The sequence below is a fragment of the Piliocolobus tephrosceles genome, chromosome 15, assembly GCF_002776525.5.
Source record: "Piliocolobus tephrosceles isolate RC106 chromosome 15, ASM277652v3, whole genome shotgun sequence".
NCBI lineage: Eukaryota > Metazoa > Chordata > Mammalia > Primates > Cercopithecidae > Piliocolobus > Piliocolobus tephrosceles.
The window spans coordinates 71362799-71378663 of record NC_045448.1 but is presented as its reverse complement, the minus strand read 5'-3'; the positions used below and the strand labels follow the sequence as shown (position 1 = coordinate 71378663).

At 44.1% G+C, this 15865-nt stretch overlaps 1 protein-coding gene across 2 annotated transcripts in view; it reads left to right on the top strand.

Moving 5' to 3' along the window:
• The window catches only part of ADD2 (adducin 2), a 107158-nt gene that overhangs the window by 53155 nt on the left and 38138 nt on the right, over nt 1–15865 (top strand). The window contains exons 2-4 of one of the 2 annotated variants that reach the window (XM_031934171.1): nt 339–457; nt 7047–7263; nt 9031–9169. In XM_031934171.1, the coding sequence (XP_031790031.1) occupies nt 7081–7263; nt 9031–9169 (322 nt within the window). In that variant the 5' untranslated portion in view covers nt 339–457; nt 7047–7080. The remainder of the gene's footprint in view (nt 1–338; nt 458–7046; nt 7264–9030; nt 9170–15865) is intronic. The other variant, XM_023224042.2, reaches the window with a different exon arrangement.

Sequence of the window (15865 nt, the reverse complement as noted above, 5' to 3'; positions counted from 1 at the left end):
CTGCCTCAGCCTCCTGAGTAGCTGGGAGTATAGGCACCCACCACCATGCCCGGCTAATTTTTGTATTTTTGGTAGAACGGGGTTTCACCATGTTGGCCAGGATGGTCCCCATCTCTTGACCTCATGATCCCCCCACCTCGGCCTCCCAAAGTGCTGGGATTACAGACATGAGCTACTGCACCCGGCCTCTTTACCTTTTTAAAGGCATAATTTGCTTTTAAAATAAAAATTCATTTCAAGTTCATTTTAAGGAATTTCCCAGAAGCTCTTATAAATCAGGTGAAGAGTCATGGTGGTGCAGGCAAGGCCCTGACACTTGTCGTGTTTGTGTTTTGCAGTTTCCACCTGGATGTTTGAGGTTGTGTAGATGTGGCCGGCACCCTTGAGAGTGGAGCTGGGGGGTACAGACTGAGCACTGAACGGAAGGAGACTTGGACAGGGCTGGGCCAGCCTCCCGGTAAGTAAGCAGCAGTTTCTGGCGGTGATGGGGGTGACACACACTTTTTGGTTGGGCCCATCACATGAGGTGCAGACAAGGCCCTTCGCATGAGGATGAGCTTCCAGACACTCAGGTCATTGCCATGAACTCCCCTTATCCTGCTGACTCAAGACCTACCACAGAACCTGAAGGACCTTAGAAGTCACTAGTCCTCCCCCTGCCTGTGACTCAGCAAGGACAGAAGCCCCTTTACAGCATCCTGTGCTCACTCTGACTCCCAGCAGAGACAGCTCCCCACCTGACAAGACAGCCTGTTCCACCTTCCCATTACTGAGCAGCTCCTGTCCTTAGGATGTTCTCCCCTGTGCCCTCAGCTGCAATCTGCCTGTCTGTAAAAACCACCTGGTTTCCCAGTTCTGGCCTCTGAGGTTCTAGAGAACCAGCCTAATCCTTCTTCCACATGGCAGCCCAGCAGATGTTCTGGGGCAGAATGATGGAGTGGGGAAGTGCAGGATGTGGGGGCTAGAGACAAACCTGGTTGAAATCCTGACTCCACTGTTATCTGTGTGACCTTGAGCAAGTTTGTTCATCTCTTTGTGATTCAGTGTCTTTATCTTTATCTGTTTTTTTTTTTGAGACAGGGTCTCCCTCTTTCACCTAGGCTGGAGTGCAGTGGTGTGATCTCAGCTCATTGCAACCTCTGCCTCCCAGGTTCTCCTGCCTCAGCCTCCTGAGTAGCTGGGACTACAGATGCATGCCACCATGCCCGGCTAATTTTTGTATTTTTAATGGAGACGGGGTTTCACCATGTTGGCCAGGCTGGTCTCACACTCCTGACCTCAGGTGATCCACCCGCCTCAGCCTCCCAAAATGCTGGGATTACAGACATGAGCCACTGTGCCTGGCCTATCTTTATTTTGTTTAAGTAAAACTGGTACAATAATATCGACCTCATAGATTGGTCCTGGGGGCGAAAATACATCATGAATAAAAGTTGCTTGGTAATATGTCACCAATTCCCTGTCATCAGCTGGCTGTCCTACAATTCAATTCAATTCTGGCATGCACTACCCCGAGTTGAAGGGCACACAAGCTAACTACTACAAGATAAAGGACAAGGTCACGAATAGGACCATCCCCACCTCAGGCACCAGCCACAAGTGGGGTCCCCAGGTCACCCACACTTCCAACTGACTTGGCTATAAATTTAGGAGTTCCTGTGACCCCTCTTCAGGTTGAATAATTCATTAGAATGAGTCACAGAACTCACCGAAAGCATGGTACTTGCAATCATATTTCAAAGGGTCCAACTCTGGAACACCCACATGGAAGAGATGCATCCATAGGTCAGGGTGTAAGGTGAGGCGCACAGAGCTGCTGTGCTCTCTCCTGTGGAATCCAGGCACACCACTTGCCCAGCACATCAATGTGTTCACCAACCGGGAAGTTCCCCAACACCTTGGAGTCCAGAGTTTTTTTAAAAAATCAAGGGGCACTTGTTACAGAGGCATGAGTGGTTAAATCATTTGCCACTTGTCTGGACTCGATCTCTAGCCCCTCTCACTGCTTTGGAAGCGGTGGGGTGGGGGGGCAGTGGGGGTGGAGCTGATGCTACAGGCTTCTAATCATGTGCTTGGATTTTCTGAGGTGGCTAGACACTTCCTTGAAACTAAGGGCCTATTATACGTCACCTTGTTAGTATAAACTCAGGTTCAGTTGAAAGGCGCTCGTGATGAATAACAAAAGACATTCCTACTGTCTTTTGGGCATTTTAGGAATTCCAAAGGTTTTTGAAACTCTGTGTCAGGAACCAGGGACAAAGACCAGATACAGTCTTTCTTATATCACACCTGGCTCATCACACACTGGTCTCTGATCTCCAGCATCCTGCTTAGCTTCTTTTTTGTGATACCAAGGTTGACCTGTTCCCACTATCTGATTGGGAAACTGGACATTCTCAGTCTTTTTCTGAATGTTCTTCTTTTTGTCAATATAGCTCAAGATTGAATTAGTTTTTTAGACTAAAACACATAATTGCAGTCATTTAGTGTGCACCTGTTTATAATTGAATCACAAGCCTCTCATTACTTGAATTCCTAATGCTAAGATGACTTAAGCCCTGAAATCACACATAATAAGAGTAAATAGTTAATAGCACTTGCTATATGTATCAAGCCCTGTTTTAAATACTCTACATACATTAACTTCACTAATCCTCACAAGTACGTCTCAAGGTAGTTAATTTACTACAGTCCCCATTTTATATGTGGGGAAATGGAGGCACAGAGCAGTTAAGTAACTAGCTCAAGATTACACAGATAATAAGTGGCACAGCTGAGATTTGAACCCAGATGGTCTTGTTCCAGAGTCTGTGCTTTTAATTGCTAAGCCATTCTGCACATACCTTTTTGGAGACAGAAGGAAGGAGCACAAGAGGATGCCTCTGATTCACAAAGCCAAAGGCTTGACCCAGGCCCCTGTTGTGATGGTGATGGAGTCAGGGCTTCCATGTCCTATACCACCCCCATCGGAGTACCCCTGGAGCAACCCTCTGGGGCTGGGCTCTAAGAAGGGAAGGCAGGCCCTGGGGCATAGTGGTGTGAGCTCCTGTCCATCAGGCCCAGAGCTTCTTGGTTCTTTGCACTTCAGGGAGGGCAGAGCTACTTCATAGCCTTCACAGACCAGTTGCTGGGAAATGGAACCACTCCATGGGGAAGGGGCGATGGTCAACCTTTTCTTGCCTGGATGAAAAAGGGTTTATGCCAGGAAGGCTCAGTATAAGGCTGTGCTGGCCAAAATGATCCCAGTCCCAGAGAAGCTGAGAGTTCAGTTGGCTTGGAGCCTGGAGTCCTAGGGAGCACAGGGGGCTCACATGCCTATGCTCACATCCAGTGTACTCGCTGGGGAAGGGGAGTTGCTTGTTGCTGTTTTGAAAATAACATCAAAGGTTCAGGGCTTTGAAAGCGCCAGAGAGAATTAATTTACTATGATGAGTCACTAAACAGAGAAGGAATGGGGTTCGATGAAGTGATGTCTCTGGAAGAGTTTTGTTCTGCAGTGCTGCCTGCCCAGAAGAATCTGGGTGGGGGCCACATGTCTGTGTGGCTCCGATGCAGTCCCATTATGTTTGACTTTGTCATCTCTTCTTATCTTTAAGGTCCAGGGATGAGGTTGGGTGTGAGCATGATAGAGGTGAAATATTCTTAACTAACCCCATGCACATGGGATTGACTGGAATCCACAAAGCCAATGTGTGTTCTTTGCAGATGTTTCTCTTTTGGCATCTAACTTGTGGGAGAGGCTCTGGGGGAAAGCAGGAAGGTCTCTTGCTCCAGGAAACCCAGATCCTCCATCCTTCTGCCTTTATTGCATGAATGTATCTGTCTCCAACTCAGATAAATCATAGTGTCAGAGCTGGAAGGGACCCCAGAGGTCATTCGGTTCATTTTCTCATTTAGAGCTGGGCAAGGTGAGACCCAGAGAGAGGCAATGACTTGCCCCAGCCCATGCAGCTACTGAGTGACCCATAGGGGCAAGACTGTGGGTCCCTGGACTTCTAGTCTAGAGCTCAGTCGACCAGCAACATCCCTGACTGAATCACTCTTTTTCCATTCAGATGAAAGGAAAGGGTCTGGATTTAAATGATGCTAAGTATGACCACAACTCTTCTACCAGCCTGCCAAATCTGTTCCAAAATCTTTCTTTACAGCATCTTTTTTTTTTGGCTGCCACTCCCAGCAGACCCCTTCCCCTACCTCCAACCCTTCATCTCCATCTCCTATTACTAAATATTTTGTCAACACTGCTGGTAAGTGTGGTGCTGGTTGGGGGAGATCAGGTAAGGGCTTTCATAAGAAGATGACTAACTAGTGGAATGATTAAGATCATAGGTCCTGGTTTGGCAGCTTTGCAGAAGCGGGCCATGGTGGCATTTGGAGCACTCCCACTGCTTGTTAAAAGAAAAATTTTAGGCAAATTAAACTTAACAGAGTTTGAGCAAAGCATGATTCAGGAACTGGGGAGCCCTCAGAACCAGAATGGTTTCTGAGTGACTCTGAGAGTGCCACATGATTGGATACATTTATGGACAGAAAAAGGAAAGTGACCTACAGAAAATGGAAGTGAGATACAGACACGGCTGGATTGGTTCAGACATGGCTGGATTGGTTACGGCTCTGTGTTTGCTTTATTGGAACAGTGTTTGAATAGTTGGCTACCTGTGATTGGTGGAAACTCAGCTGCTGTGGTTGGCTGAGACTCAACTACTTGTCATAAGAGTAGGTTACAGTCTATTACACGTCAGTTTATTGTAAGTGGAAAAGCCCTTAGGCTACACTTAAAATATGTAAGGAGGCAGCTTTAGGCCAAACTTAATGTACCATGTTCCAGGTCAAGTGTATGATGGGAGGTAGTGGTTTGAATGAGAGGAGGGGCCAAGACAGCTATGGGAAGTGGCCTGTGGTGTGGCAGTCAGACATGTGAGGTTTTGGGCCATCTTACGTCAGACTGGCTAGAAATGGCCAACACCTGGAATGGACACCTTCCATTACATTGTTGCAACCATTAACATCTAAACTGTAGCTATTTCAACCCTGGCTGCTCATTAGGGATTAGGGAGCTTCTGAAAATCCTGATGTCCAGGTCATACCTCAGACTAATTATATTAGAATATCTGGTATCAATAGTTTTTAAAGTTCCCCAGGTGATGCTATTGTGCACCCTAGGTTGAGAACCACTGCTCTAGGCTGAGGGCTCAGGCCATCAGCTGATCCTTGAGGAACTCTGTCCATGTGCCTTCCCTTGAATGAACTGTTTGCCTTTTCCCTAAAGGAAGAATGCAAACAAGAACAACAGGAAACCATCTGTGTATTCTGGGCTGATGGAATGGCCTCCCACTGTCCTCCAAGCTTATCTATGGCATCATTCTCCCCTCACCCCACCCAGAGAGATTGCAAAGGTAGAGGGTGGAGTTCTGATAGAATGTGGAAGAAGAGGTTACAGGCAGCTCAGGGACAACAAGAATATGCTTTACTGGACATCAGCAAAGCCTCCTTTGTAATGAGTTTCTGACCAGAATCAAGGGTAGGCTGGGGCCAATAGGACTGCTGGAGCAAGGCTGGAGGGAGTCAGGACTGGCCAGCCACAGGCAAAGGGCAGATCAGGAGCTGAGAGGCCAGGAGCCTTCTCCCAAAGAACAAGAGAGCACTCCATCTCCTCATGGAATGGGAGTCCATGGAGGTAAAGCAAGGGAGTGGCAGGTTATGGATGAGAACCCAGGTGTCCTGGTCCCTTGTAATGCTCTTTATTTGTATCTTCACATGTATGTTAAGAAGCTAATTATTGTTCAGCCAAAGTACATGCTGCCTTCTGCTGAGAAGAGAATCAGCCAGCAGGGAGAAGGCCAACGCTCTATAAGGCCACCCTGTGTGTTGAAGGGGCAGAGCACTGACTTAAAGGCCTTGCAGTGCTGACACAGGAAGGGAGATGAGCTTGACCAAATTCCCACAGACGGGAAGTGAAGCCCGGAACTGCAGGCTTACTCTTCAGAAGGGCTCCAAGATAGCAACAGAAAACATTTCTTCATTCATCATTCACACATTTTAAAAACCATGCTTGATTAGAAAAAAATCCACAGCTTTCCCCCAGCTTGACTCTCCAGAGGCTGTCATGGTCCATGCTCCAGGGAGTAGGTTTACACACAGCATGTGGGGATCTGGCAGCCGGGCAGCATGGCACCCTGCAAACCTTAGTTGTTTCTCAACATGAGTTGAGTGGGATTAAAGAGAAAATAATTTTCCATTAATAAAGTTGCATACCTCTTTTTAAACTTGAAATGAGAATCTGATTCTGCATTAAGACAAGTTTCACAGAAACAGATTCACCAATAAATTCCTTTCCAGGGGCCAGAGCGAAGTTTAAGTTGTAAAGAAAAGCATTGGGCGAAGTGCTTCCCACGTTTTAGTAGTTCCCATGCTCTTGTAGTAGGAGTCTCAGTAGGCCCTGTTTAATAGTAATGTTCTTTTGTGAATTTCCCACCATAACTTTTTTTTCTTTTTAGTTCTGGGGTACGTGTGCAGGATGTACAGGTTTGATACATAGGTAAATGTGTGCCACAGTGGTTTGCTGCGCCTGTCAACCCATCACCTAGGCATTAAGCCCAGCATGCAGTAGCTATTTCCACCATAATATTTGAGGGGCCTGATTAGAGGGTTTCCATTTTAGATGAAGTACTAATTTCCAGTAAGCGGCTTACCACTACATAGGCATGCATCATAGAAATGCTCAACAAGGTCTGCAGGTCATGTTTGCATTCGGGGAACTCTCTACTCCAAGCCAAGTGGGCCCATTTAAGCGCTGGCTAGTTGGGCAAGGGAGTGGATACCTGAACCCATGCTTTTACTTAGTCTCATGGCACAGCAGCGCTCCTATAGATGGATATATGGGGCCGCTGCCGGCGTCCTGCCCTCCTCCCCAGGCTCTGCCTCTACCATCCTAGGAATAGCTGCACCCCACTGAGAATCCAGCCGAACCCAGTCCTGTTCTCTGGGAAGCGGGTACCCCAATGGGGAGCACCAACCAACTGCATACCCTCTCCGCTTCTCTGTAGGGTTCCAGGAGCGAATTGCAAACCCACCGGGAAAATGAGCGAAGAGACGGTCCCCGAGGCTGCCTCGCCGCCGCCCCCGCAGGGGCAGCCTTACTTTGACCGCTTCTCAGAGGACGACCCCGAGTACATGCGTCTTCGCAACCAGGCAGCGGACCTGCGGCAGGACTTCAACCTAATGGAGCAGAAGAAGCGCGTAACCATGATCCTGCAGAGTCCTGTGAGTGGGGCTGACCCAGACGGGAGAGGGCGCAGGGGGCGCTGGCTCTTCAGGGCGTATACCCACGCGAAAGATGAGTAACTCCTCTTCCCCTTGCTCAGGGTCAGTAGAAATGTAAGCCCACTGAGCAAGACGGATCTGGTCACCAGGGGCCTTGACTCTCCCTTGTAGCTGGTGGATGACAGAAACTGGCTTGTATGCGGCAGTTTGGCTGTGTGCGGGGCGGGGGAGGTGGGACGGAGACAGAAGTCCCCCTCAGTTTCCTGTACCCCTTCGGAGCCTCAGAGCCTCAGTTCCCAGTCTTCCCTCCTCACCGAAAGCTATGACAGTGAACGGACAAATCCATGTAAATTGGAGACCAGCAGGGTACCAGGAGGAGGGGTTGCGGCTCCCTTTACTGAACACCACAAAGTAAGAACTTTCTGTCGGGACAAATGAAGCTTTGACATGAATGGGATGGGGCTCAGGAGGGCCTGGAAGTCCCAGGAGGTGGGGAGAGTGGAGGACTCAGCAGGGCTATGGGATGCGGTGTGGGAAGGGAAGGCAAGTTGGGATCACTCACATCCCTCTTTACTTGGGGCCGGTTGATTCCTGCCTGGCGTGGACCCAGAGCTCCTCCTTGAGGCAGGTAGTGCCTTTGAGAAGGCCGAAGCATGGGCCCTGTGGACCACTGAAGACAGAGGGAGATCAGTGTGGAGGAGGCAAGAGGGATCTGACTGTGTAGAGCTTGGGGGTCCTCAGGAATCAGCCCATGATCCTAAGGATCGGGAAGCCCAGGGACAGAGTTGGCGTCTCTAGTTGCTTGCCAGGATGGGCTCAGGAGGTGGGAGCTGCTCTGTCTTGGCCTTCTGGGCTCCAGAGAGCCAGGGCCTGTGCAGGGGCTGTGTGAGGCCCTGGCTGGGAGCCATGGTGCATACTCAGGCTTCACAGAGCAGCTCCAGGGAATGGACCCAGGTCTGGGCGATATTGTGTTGGGGAGCCTGGAGGAATATGGCAGATGCTGAAAGCACTGGGGTGAGGGGCCCCTGGGAAAACCCCAGCGTGTGGCTAGGAGGGGTGACAAGGGGGTTAGGAGAGGCGGCAGAGTTAGCACCAGTCCAGATTTCAGGGCTCAGGCAGGAAATAGGGATTGGAGGAGGGTCTGCTCCCTTCTGTCCTTTTATAGGTTGGCCAACACACCTAAGTGGCCCCCCATTTTCTCTTAAGTGTTTTCTCCTGCCACCTGGTGGGCATGATTCCTTGCTTATGGCCCCATGGTCTGAAAAGCCAGGCTTAGAGTTGGATATCAGGAGTGGAAGCGATCTCAGAGGTCATCAAATACTCCTGTTCTGCCTCCTACCCTTTCATTAAGCACATGAGGAAACTGAGGCCCAAAAGAATCACAGGCATCGCTAATGGAGAGGGATGGTGGCTCTCTCCATTCAGTTCTGCCTAAAAAATGTCCTTCATTACTAAAGTGAAGTCCTACCATGTCTGATGGTGGGGAGGGGTCTTGGCCCTCATTTAGACACAGAAAGGATCTGGAATCTGGATTACTGCCCAGAGGGCAAGGGAACACAAGATCCATTCCCAGCATTTCTTTGTTGCTTCCCATACAGCAATTCCTGAGGTCCTAGTGGAACTGCTCAGTGTCCCTTGTGGCCAGGGATCCTGAGCATGGCCCTGACCTAGCTGACCCAGGGGCAAGGGTGGGCATTTGGAAGAGCTCATTGTTCGGCCGCTGTGTGAGAAGCTATGGGAAGACCAGCACCTCGGGGCCTGCTTTAGTCTTTCAGGGAGGAGCTCGAAGGCCTCATCCAGGAGCAGATGAAGAAGGGGAACAACTCCTCCAACATCTGGGCCCTGCGGCAGATCGCGGACTTCATGGCCAGCACCTCCCACGCAGTCTTCCCAACATCTTCCATGAGTATGTGGTGTCTGGGGAGCTGCCAGGAGCACAGGTGGAGGGGAGGGTGGGGTGGGGAAGAGAGGGAGGAGCAGCAAGAAGCATCTGATTGCCAGGCAATGCAGCAAGCAGCCTATTGTGTTATCAGGCCTTGGGGAGCTCAGCAGCAGCCAGAGAGGTACCTGGCTCTGCTTCTGATGTTGATGCAAATTAAACATCCACAGAAGAATTACCCCTGATGCCAGGAATGAGAAGGTGGAGGTGACTTCAGCGGATGGGAGGAGACCACTGAAGCGTGTTGTTTCCGTGCCCCACTAGACAGGCCCACCTGACTCCACAGATGAGGGCTGAGAGGAGCCAGCCAGGGCTATGCAGGAAGCCACCCTCCTGGGCTGTTATGGTCTGCCCATAACGTTTAAAAAACAAGCATCAAAAAACACTCCCCCTCAATAAGATATTGCAGGATTATGGCTGAAAACTGTGAAAATAACCAAGAAAGGGAAACAGAAATCATTCTACTGTATTCTTAAAGCCCTCAAATTACTCTTCTTAATATTTTGGTGAACATATATCCTTCCAGTCCTTTTTTTCTTAACATATGTAGATTATGCAAACACAAATGTAATTACATAAAATATGGTTCTATAATATAATTTTTGGTGGATACATGCTATTTAATCAATTTCCCATTGTTGGACTTTTAGGTTATTTCAAACTTTTTCTATTAGGAACAACAATGCAATAAATATCCTTGTAAATAAACCTGAGATTATATCTATGATTATTTTCTTAAATTACTAGTAGAATTGCTGAATTGAAGTACATGCATGCATGTTTTAAAGATTTTAATGCATAATGGCAGATTACATCCTGTCTCCAAATGGATCCAATTTACGTTCCCAACAGCAATTCGGTAGAGTGCCCATTTCCTCTACCCTGGTCCATAGTGTATATCACCATTTGTTTCATCCTCCTGATTCAGTAGGTGACAAATAATACCTTATTTGTGTTTTAATAAGGTGCATTTATTTGACTACTGATGAGGTTGGATGTGCATTTATTTGACTACTGATGAGGTTGGATATGTTATGTATTTTCACATACATATTGGACATAATTTTCTTTCCTTCCTTCCTTCCTTCCTTCCTTCCTTCCTTCCTTCCTTCCTTCCTTCCTTCTTTCCTCTTTCTGTCTTTCCTTTTCTCCTTCCTTTCCTTTCCCTTTTCTTTTCTTCTTCCTTTCCTTTTCCTTTTTTTTCCTTTTCCTTTTTTCTCTTTCTTTCTCACAGAATCTCACTCTGTTGCCCAGGCTAGAGTGCAATGGTGCAATCTCAGCCCACTGCAACCTTCCAGGCTCAAGCGATCCTCCCACTTCAGCCTGCCAAGTAGCTGGGACCACAGGCACGCACCACATGCCTGGCTAATTTTTGTATTTTTTATGGAGACAGAGTTTCACCATGTTGCCCAGGCTGGTTTGGAACTTCTGGGTTCAAGTGATCCGCCCACCTTGGCCTCCCAAAGTGTTAGCATTACAGACGTGAGCCACTGTGCCCGGCCCTGACTTTCTTTTTATAGTAAATTGCCTTTTTACATCTTTTGCCTGTTTTCCTATTAGTGTATTATTTTCTTATAGATTTTTACATTTTTGTAAAGTAAAGCTATTTCTCTATTATAGTCAAATATATTGCATTTTTTTTCCAGTTTCTCCTTTGTCTTTTAGTTTTGTTCATGGCATTTTTTTTTTTTTTTTTTTTGTCTTATAGAATTCTTTAGTTTCTGTGTAGTGGAAACCATTGTAATTTTCCTTTGTGTGTTCTGCATTTGATTGCATGCTTAGAAATACCTTTCCCATGTTTTATCATCCGATGGAACAAATACACTTAATTATGTATTTGTCAATTTTTCTCAACTGTTTGTACAAGTTTATTCTTTACAATAACTTTAGGCCAGGCACAATGGTTCATGCCTGTAATTTCAACATTTTGGGAGGCCAAAGCAGGTGAATCACCTGAGGTCAGGAGTTTGAGACCAGCCCGGCCAACATGGTGAAACCCTGGCTCTACTAAAAATACAAAAATTAGCCAGGCATGGTGGTGCAAGCCTGTAATCCCAACTACTTGGGAGGCTGAGGCGGGAGAATTGTTTGAACCCCAGAGGTGGAGGTTGCAGTGAGCCGAGATCGCACCACTGCACTCCAGCCTGAGCGACAGAGCAAGATTCCATCTCAAATAAGCAAAAACAAAAATCAAACAAACTTTAGAATTATTTTGTCAAGTCCCCCCCATTGACCTTAAAAATTCCTTTTGGGATTTTGATTGGGATTACATTAAATGAATAAGTTGATTTGGTGAAGAATTTATAAATTTATAATTTTATATTAGAATGTAAGCTCTGTAGGGGAAATTTGTATGTTTGGTTCACCACTATATCCTTTGATTTAGAATGTATCTGGCACATAGTAGGTACTTAAAAATATTTACATGAGTGAATTTTAAATCTTTTCAGAAATGAGATATGTCTTTTATTTATTTAAATCTTCTTACATATTCATCAGAAAAGTTTAGTAATTAGTTTCATTTAGTTCTTACTAATTTCTTATGAAGTTTATTCCGGAATTTTTAAATAACTTTGTTATTTTAAAGGAATCTTTATCCATTCTATTTTCTTTCTGGTTATAGTTCTCATTTAAGATAAATTGTTAGATATATATATACATAAAAGTGTGTGTGTGCGTGTGTATGTATACACTAGCCCCTTATTGAACTCTTATTTAAATTTTAATATCATCTCAGTTAATTCTTTTGGGTGTTGTATATACAAAAATCACATAATCTGCAAATCTTAATCATTTTGTTTCCTTCATTTTAGCATTTACCTTAAATTAAAACTGGTTTATTTTTCCAGTTTTCTCTTTGAATCTGTTAGAACTTTCAGAACAATGTTTAATAATAGATTATAGTTATCCTCGTCTTATTTCTGACTTTAATGGAAGTTGTTTTACCACAAGAGTTTGAGATAATTATTTTTTGTCATGTTGAGAAAGTATTTTTTTATTCTAGTTCACTACGAGTTTTTCTCAGGAATGGATGTTGAATGTCATAAAATACATTTTGGCCATTTATTGATTTTTTTTCCTTGAACTATTGAGGTGATGAGTTATAGTAACAGATTTCTGAATATTGAACTCCTTTTTCATTACTAAAATAAATCATTCCTGGTCTTGATGCATTCTTTTAAAAATACCCTTCTGGATTTGATTTTCCAGAATTTTATTAAAGATTTTTGCATTCATATTCACACATGAGATTGGTTGGCAGTTCACTTTTTGGGCAGTCTTTACCTAGTATTGACATTATGGCTGTAATTTCATAACATGAATCAAGGTGATTTCACTCTCTTTTTTACCCTGATGTAGTTTAAATAAGATATGAAATCTCTGTTCCTTGAGATTTATTATTCACTTAGAAAGTCATCTAGATCTGGAATATTTTTAGGGATTTTTGATGTTTTTGTCCTCAGTTTCATCTGGAGTTTTAAAATTTATTTTGCTGCTTCTTGGTTAAATTTTGGTCATATATTTTGTGTAAAATAATACATTTCATGGAGCTTTTCAAAATTATTAGAGTCATTTACAATATTATTTTTATCATTTAAATTTCCTGCTAAAGTAGATGAGATAACATCCCATTCTCATTCCTGGTGCTATGTAAATTTTTACTTTCTCTTTATTGACCAATCTAGGTATTTGTTTATTCATTGATCTTCTCATATAAGCCAATTCTTGGATTTACTTATTGGTCCTGTTATTCTTTCTGCTTCTTGATTCATTACTTTTGTTTCTATATTCATTAATTCTTTTCCGTAATTCTGTTTATTTTGTTGTTTATGTATTTTCTAGAGTAGCATAAGATTGATTTTTTTTTTTTTTTTTTTTTTTGAAATGGAGTCTCACTGTGTTGCCTGGGCTGGAGTGCAGTGGCCGGATCTCAGCTCACTGCAAGCTCCGCTGCCTCCCGGGTTCACGCCATTCTCTCGCCTCAGCCTCCCAAGTAGCTGGGACTACAGGCACCCGCCACCTCGCCTGGCTAGTTTTTTGTATTTTTTAGTAGAGACAGAGTTTCACCATGTTAGCCAGGATGGTCTCGATCTCCTGACCTTGTGATCCGCCCGTCTCGGCCTCCCAAAGTGCTGGGATTACAGGCTTGAGCCACCGCGCCCGGCCAAGATTGATTTTTTTTTAAATTAATTCAATAATAAAGACATTTAAGGCTATACATTTTTTTCTATGAGTATGTGTTTGGCCTTATCTCAGGAATGTGACACATAGTGTTTCTTTTATTGTTAATTTCTAAATAGTTTGCAGTTGCTGTTTGGACTTTATTTTTCTTCTAAGAGCTATCTGGGAGTGTTTTCTCATTTCCAAGTGGTCGAATGCTTAGTCTTTTACAGGTTTGCTAGTAGCATCGGATTTTATTGCATTATGTTTAGAAAATGTAGCCTATTTAATTTCTGTGTTGGAGATTTATTGAGATATTCTTTGTGGCCTAATAATATCATTTTAGAATGATAATGGATATACACCATCTCTGTAGCATGGTATTTAATCTATATTTTTGTTTTAATTTGATTTTGTCAAAAATTTTCTCCCATTATATTTGATTTCTATTCATTTCTCTGGGTATTTGTGATAGTTTTTGCTTTCTCTATCTTGAAATATTCACAGCATAAGCATGACTGATAGTTATAGCTTCACTATTGATTGTACATTTAATTCATATAAAATGACCTACAAAATAGCTTCTTTGTATAAGAGAATATTGTTTTGCCCAACTTCTATTTTGATAATAATGTGATGACCTCTGCTTAGTTTTTGTTTATATTTGCCTGGTGTACTTTTGAACTTCCTTTTATTTTTACATCTTTTGGGCCACTTTATTTTAGTGGGGTTTTTTTTGTTTGTTTGTTTTGTTTTTGAGACAGGGTCTTGCTCTGTCTCCTAGGCTGGACAGCAGTGGTGCAAACACAGCTCACTGCAGCCTCAACCTTCTGGGCTCAATGATCTTCCTAACTCAGCCTCCCAAGTAGCTGGGACTACAGGCATGTGCCACCACGCCTGGGCAATTTTTAAATTTTTGATAGAGACGAGGTCTCACTGTGTTGCCCAGGCTGGTCTCAAACTCCTAGGCTCAGGCAATTTTTCTGCATTAGCTTCCCAGAGTGCTGGGATTACAATTGTGAGCCACTGTGCCTGGCCTGTTTTTATTTTTTGTAAACCTCCTATAGCATTGCCATCTGACATTCTGTGGCTATAACAGAGAAATCAGATAGCCAATTTTTTTGGTTCCTTTTTAGGTAGCCAAACTTTTTTTTTCTAGATGCTTATGGATATTTTCCCCTTATCACTGTATTTCAGAAATGTTATCAGGAAGCATATAATTGTAGGTTTTTTTCTTTATATGAACTTTTCCCATAATCAGTGAGTACTCGCATGCACAGGTCTTTATTTTTTTTTTTTTTCAGTTTAGAAAATGTTTCTTCTACTATATTCATACTGCTTATCTATAGCCTTGCTCTTTGGTTTTTGTCTCCCAAATCTGTCATATTCTCTACCATCCTTTCCATGTCTGTCCTTATACTCTTCCTCCTGAGAAAGGAATAGGGCTGACCAGCATTCCCATTGCCTCACCAATCAGCATCTGTCAGGAAGACAGATGGATGCCTGGAAATCTGCTTAGTACACATCCGGGATATCTGAGTCTGGGATGTGGAGAGGGGAAGTTTCAAGTATCACGAGTTCAAGCCCAGATAGGTTGTTATCTGTCTAGCTCCATTTGCCTTAGAAATTGGGGTTTTGCACATCAGTGTGCCCTTAAGTCTTAGCTTTCAGGGACCATGGTGAGTTTTCATCTTTTTCTGTGTTTTCTTAGTTACTTTGACTTAATGGCTCAGTTAGATCTGATTTATAAATGTGACGTTTAGCCATCCTAACTTTCGTGAGGCCAATTAGAATAAGCTTTTAAAAACTTGTTGTAATATTATTTTATTTTTAAAATGGATACATAATAGTTGTACATATTTATGGGGTACATGTGACTTTTTATATATAAATATAATGTGATGATCAAATCAGGGCGATTAGAATAACCATCACCTCAAACACTTATTTCTTTATTTGGGAACATTCCACATCTTTTCTTCTAGCTGCTTTGAAATGTACTACAAATTCTTGTTAACTATAGTTGCCCTATTGTACTTTCAAATTCCAGAATTTCTTCAGTCCGTCTGTGTTTTTGTACTCATTAATCAACCTCTCTTCATCCCCCTTCTCTTGAGACGCGGAGCAGGGGATCGGGAGCTCCTTTTGAGCCCTCCTGTTCTCTTCTTCTTCTGCCCCTTGTACCTGTGGGTGAGGTAATCCTCTTAGTTGAACCTCCAAGGGGTTGGGGAGGGAGACTTTCTCTGATACAGACACAGAGGATGTGATGGGGTGAGTGTTTTCAGACCTATTCTGGCCCCCTGGCCATCACTGGGGCCCCATGGTTATTTGTGGGAGAAGTAATCAAAGAACTGTGGTATAGACTGTATAGACCTCCCAACATCAGCCCCACCTGCCCGCCTTTGCCTGGGGCCCTGTGCTTTTGACGTGCCCTTGCTGCTAGGCATGAAGCAGAGAGGTAATTTCTTTTTTTTTTTTTTTTTTTTTTTTTTTTTTTTTTTT